At 43.0% G+C, this 6,000-nt stretch overlaps 1 protein-coding gene across 4 annotated transcripts in view; it reads right to left on the bottom strand.

Annotated features, from left to right (window-relative positions):
* The window catches only part of LOC138958698 (uncharacterized), a 53,559-nt gene that overhangs the window by 26,798 nt on the left and 20,761 nt on the right, over nucleotides 1-6,000 (bottom strand). For all 4 annotated transcript variants that reach the window (XM_070329930.1, XM_070329927.1, XM_070329929.1 and 1 more), the window contains one exon: nucleotides 420-512. In XM_070329930.1, the coding sequence (XP_070186031.1) occupies nucleotides 420-512 (93 nt within the window). The remainder of the gene's footprint in view (nucleotides 1-419; nucleotides 513-6,000) is intronic.

Here is a 6,000-nt window from a genome sequence, read left to right as displayed (position 1 = left end):
GAGCGAAGGGCGCCAACATAATTATCCAAACACGTATGGATTACGAGGGAAGGAAGGAAATATATTTAAGGGTAGGTGAGGAACAATAGGTACTGTGAGGTTTGAAGAGAAAGGAGAGAAGGGGATCATCCGTATGGGTAACATTTAAAAAATTAAAATAGAAAATGCTAAACTTAACACTTTTGTCCTTGTAGTTATTACCCCCCTCCCCCTCTCCCTTTCCTCGTACAAAGCTAAATCACAAACAGACAGGACAACCGTCAGAAAGACAGACAGACAGACAGACAGACAGACAGACAGACAGACAGACAGACTCAATAACACAAACTCACCTTGAAAGCACAGAATATACAAAAGTTGCCCATACAAATGTGTCCCATCAGACAGACAGACAGACAGACTCAATAACACAAACTCACCTTGAGGGCGCAGAAGATACAGGAGTTTCCCATACAGGTGTGTCCAAGCAGACGACGGTAGCTGCGTCTGAACACGTCCAGGTGCCAGAACACCTGAAATCACACAAACAGAATATCACATTAATACTTGAACACAAATCAACCCCATCATCGAGAGAAAAATATCCACATTAAATTATCAGCATTCGATGAGATGATAACTAATATATGATGACTTGATGGATTATTTTTTGGTACTAAATATCATATGTCTGGTAGCCTCCGGCGTACAGCAGCCTTCATCAGGGCCTCCGGAGTTGCTGTCTGAGCGAACGACGAAGAAGAAGATATGTCTGGTAAAAACGAAAATCCACGCAATACCAGTTGATTGCAGTAAGACATGCAAAAAGAGGCTGAAGTGGCCCAATTCTGTGCACGTATAAACACAGTACGTGTACCTTCTTGTACGAACTTCCTTATGTCCCAAAAGTGTTACCAAAGAAATAAGAGTAACAATTCAACAACTGGAGACAAATGAATAAGACACAAATCCGCTGTTTCGTCTGCGGTCACACTAGAAATAAAAACAAACCCAATCTGCAGCGAATATACCTGAGCATGATTACACAGTGCCATTGTTTCTGTTGATTGCACTGAGACCACTGCACAGCACACTGCATGCAGACTAAGAATTGCAACTTGTACGAAGTACAAGCATTAGACACAGAACTTAAAGCGTAGCGCACGTGCCGGACTCTGTGCACTGCCAACTATCTGACATTCACATAGTCAGCCCTGAGGCAAAAAATGGGGAAAGAAGGAGCTTCGTTACATGTCATGCAAACGTGACGCAACTAACAGGTATGGTTTTGATGTAGTCTGATATTCAGGGAAGGTCTCAGTCTTTGTGTTTGATTTTGTACAAAAATAAAAGACAGGCGAATGTTTGGATCGGTGGATATAAATATATATATGGGTGTGGTGTTCCTTTGTGAAAGTCTCTGCGATCATTTTGTTCTCTTCTTTCTTCGCCGTTTATTTGTGGGCACCACCCTGGTTTTTCTTAACTTTGTTCACAATTAAACTACATTGCAGCATATAAATCAGTGCGCCAAACATTAGTAACAGAGACAGATTGATGTAGTTCAGCACCCTTTGCCATCATGCAGTTTGTGTGATGTTCTTTTGGGTTACAGCAATGTAAAAATGGACTTGATTCGTTTGTTAAATAACTGTTTGGGCAACCTCATTTTACGGCAGAGCAGCTTGTTTTTTCTTTTTCTTTTGTAAACAAGGTGTTCCAAAACTTGAGCCTTGCACATTATTTTTCTGACCGTATTCTTGTGTTGCTGTTTACAAAGCATGTGCGTAGTACACACAACAGCTGCTGTAGTTAGATCGGTGCAAAGTCAGATCGATCAACGTGTTCAATCGAACATACACCAGCTGATCTGTCAGTGAAGGCGTGCACATGCATTTCTGTTGAATGCCCCACGCTCATACATACAGTTCCTCGTGGTTAATGCGTTATGTAGACTGTTTGTCTGTTTGTCGATTAGTTCTTGCTCGTTCACTTGATGAAAGATAAACTTGATTTATATATACATCTGTGAGGGGACACTTTTTTCTCTCTTTATCTGCTCTGCTAAGAGATTTTAACAAATCTCAGAAGAAAGTCTCTGCTGACTTTCAATCGTTTCTTTCACAACTTCTGATATTGTATAATTATATCTATATATATATATATTTTGTTGTTGTTGTTGTTGATTATAGCAGGCTATGTCTGTCTTTCTTCCCAAAATGCAAAACAGCATTCAATACACTTTGATGCTTCTGAATACAAAATCTCACTGAGTTTCTACGCGTGTCGCCCAAACTGAAAAGGACAGTGACTGTGACACAGCAGTTCGCTTTGATTTAATACATACATGTACCACACACGTGTATGAAAGAGGGAGGGATAGCGATACCTTTTCAACACTGTGCAACGTGCAGAAAAAAAATCGCCCCCACACTCGCGGCCCATGTTGTTATGACTCACCTCTCCGCCCGGCAGGTGGGTTGGCCTACAAACCCATATCTACCTGCCATCTACACGGCACAGGTAGACGGTGTGGGGACAAAGGTAAAGCTTTGACGCAGCTTAGAGTTGCTTTCATCAGTTTTATGTGTCATTTTGGCAGAGCGTGTAAAAGTAGAGTGTGCGTTGCGGAGAGAGAGAGAGAGAGAGAGAGAGAGAGAGAGAGAGAGAGAGAGAGAGAGAGAGAGAGAGAGAGAGAGAGAGTGAGTGTTTGTAAATGTGTGCGTGCGTGTGTGTGTGTGTGTGTGTGTGTGTGTGTGTGTGTGTGTGTGCGTGTGTCAATGAGTTGCTGTTTGGACGTGCAGGGATGAACAAGTGCATATATATATATACTAGAGGAATACCCGGCTTCGCCGGGGTGAATCGCGAGACAGAGACAGACAGCGTGGCGGTTCATCACAATCACCTCTGCAGGCGAAGTCCTGTCAAACGGGATTGAGAATTTTAGAGCTTATTTCTTAGCCCTATATTATCTGTTGTGGCTTCTCAAATGCCAGAACATACAGACAGACAAAAGCCGCTAGACCCCATCACAAACAGAACTCTACAATCCACAGGTTTTTGCCCACACACACACACACACAAACACACACACAGAGAAGCCGTATATATATATATATGTATATGTATATCTATAAATATATAGAGATAGGTGAGAGTGTATTTTTCGCGTGGCTATAAATTGATTCGACCTTTTCACTTTGACAGTAAGAACAACTTACGGGTGCAAGGGAAGCGTTCTGGACAGCGCAGTGACATTCTAAAAATAGTTACTCAGAAACGGGAATTTGGGGTGAACGGCGCGAGACAGAGACAGACAGCGTGGCGGTTCACCACAATCACCTTTGAAGGCGAAGTCCTGTCAAACGGGATTGAGAATTTTAGAGCTTATTTCTTAGCCCTATATTATCTGCTGTGGCTTCTCACATGCCAGAACATACAGACAGACAAAAGCCGCTAGACCACATCACAAACAGAACTCTACAATACACAGGTTTTTGCCCACACACACACACAAACACACACACACACACAGAGAAGCCGTATATATATATGCATATCTGTATCTATAAATATATAGAGATAGGTGAGAGTGTATTTTTCGCGTGGCTATAAATTGATTCGACCTTTTCACTTTGACAGTAAGAACAACTTACGGGTGCAAGGGAAGCGTTGTGGACAGCGCAGTGGACAGCGCAGTGACATTCTAAAAATAGTAATAGTAACTTACAACTGAACGGGAAAGCCACACGAAGGAAGGGAGATAAACGCCAAACACTGGAGAAGATAAGGAAGAGTTACTTATAATGGTGAAATGAACACAAAAACCAAAATCAGTTCAGCGCTGCGCGCTGAGAGCACGTGTTGAAATATCTCATCAATGATATTGTGTCCGGGGTGTAGCTGAATACGGTGTCCAAATTTGAAAAAGATCCACCGAGAACTTTGGCGTTGTGATGTGGTGTAGCGGCTATGGTGTGTCGGTATGGGGGCCCGGGTAGCTGAGGTGGAACCAAAATAGCTGAGGTGGAACCAAAATCGGTTCAGCGCTGCGCGCTGAGAGCACGTGTTGAAATATCTCATCGATGAGGTTGTGTCCGGGGTCTCTCTGAATAAGCCCACCAAATTTGAAGCAGATCCATCGAGAACTTTGGCCGTGCATGGCGAATACACAAATACACAGATACACAGACACACAGACACACAGACACACACACACACAGACACAAGTCGTATATATACATATATATAATATATACAAGTGTTCTCTCTCTTGCGTGAAATCAGATTAATTCGTTTCCGTATGACGAACGGCAGCAGCCCCACCCTTTTATTCACAGTAAAGAAAAGTGTTTGTACACTGCGTACTTTAGTTTATTACATGGTAATAACCGTCCGTGATATTCTTCTGCAGCCCTGCAAGCCAGGGGTAATTCTAAAAACGGGCGTAGCCATTCAAGACTTTAATTTTGTCAATCGAGAAAACTTCAACAGAAAACAGCACAAAACAGAAGAAGACAAAAGATCGGCATTTTCACTGAAGACATCTTTTTATAAAAGAAAGTGCTGTTTGCAATTAAGCAAATGTTCCCAAGAACGGCCGAATATTTTCGTGCTATAGTCGGAAACGAGCTTTTCAAACAAAAGGCCTTCTTACAAGTTTTTCCCTTCGCTGGCCATTACCGAACTGTCGCAGGCTCCGATCAATTCGGCGTCTCTTTCACCTCTGCATGTCTTTGTGACAAACGAAGCCGAAGGATCGAAAGTCTTGACAAATAGTGCAAGACAAGAACGAGCACGTGAAGCAAGCTTTTGTTTCCGTGCCCCGGCCAATCAATGTCGTTTTGTGTGATGTCACAGCGTGGTTTGAGCTATAGCTGGAGCCTGGGCCTTCCCAGGACTGAATCATGCACGAACAGGAATGGAGGGACTGCAGAGACCTGCGCCATTAAGTGCTTTACTCGTCTACAGGTAGGTTTATGGATCTATAGAGCTCAAAGTGAGTGGTGATCGGGAGCTTTCTTCGCAGAAGTAGGAGGCAGACTTTCATGCGTTTGTAGAAAAGACAAAATGAGAAGAAAAAACACCATAAAATGTGACAACAACGTTTACTTTCTTTTCAATATCGCGTCAAAACAGGTGAACAACACCTACAAAATGAGAGAGAAAGAAAGAGAGAGAGAGAGAGAGAGAGAGAGAGAGAGAGAGAGAGAGAGAGAGAGAGAGAGAGAGAGAGAGAGAGAGAGAGAGAGAGATATGCACATGCACTTTGCAACATTTCTCTATTTTCGCAAGAATAACATCCTGCGTTTCTAAGAACAAGTTGGTTTCAGGTTACCGTCCACTATCATTCTTTCAAAATAAGCAGTGCTCCTTTTTCTGAGTAAACAACAGCGAGATAATGTGCAGTTATTTTCAGCGCAAGACGGAAGTAAAATTGTTCACTGCTATTGTACAGGCAAGAACTAAATCAAGCCACGATAGTTTTCTTCTTCTTCAAGGTAGTGTACTTTCCAAGTGTGTGAGATATTGCGTGACTTTCAATGGAAGCTTTGAACCACTGCCAATAAAGATCCGCCTGTCGATGGGAGAATGAGATATTGGCCATCTCACATCTAATAAACGACCGCCGGAACGACTTCAAAATGAAAATCCCGAAAAATCCCCTCGACACCAATTTCTGCTACCGCTCATTCTCGCTTTCACAGTCGTGTATTGACTTTATGCAGTCACCCAGCAGCGGTAAAATCTCATCAGAGGAGGAAAGCCGACCAAGATCAAAGGCAAAGTGCCACAGGTAAAATCCTCCAGGCTTAGACCCCCAAGATGCAATCGCTAGTGTGTCAATGGTACGGGTCACTGAAGTCATGGCTGTATGGTCATCCCTTGGGGAACACCACCACCCACGCTATATCGCGGTTGTTCGGTGTGGAGATTGTTCACGATTTTCGGGTCGTGACTGTGTCTTTATCACCAACTACATCGGTTTTATGGTCTGACAACCACCGTTAACAACTCATG

Source organism: Littorina saxatilis, linkage group LG2 (genome assembly GCF_037325665.1).
Source record: "Littorina saxatilis isolate snail1 linkage group LG2, US_GU_Lsax_2.0, whole genome shotgun sequence".
NCBI classification, from domain to species: domain Eukaryota; kingdom Metazoa; phylum Mollusca; class Gastropoda; order Littorinimorpha; family Littorinidae; genus Littorina; species Littorina saxatilis.
Note: the sequence above shows the minus strand (reverse complement) of the source record. Positions and strands in the feature narration are given on the sequence as shown.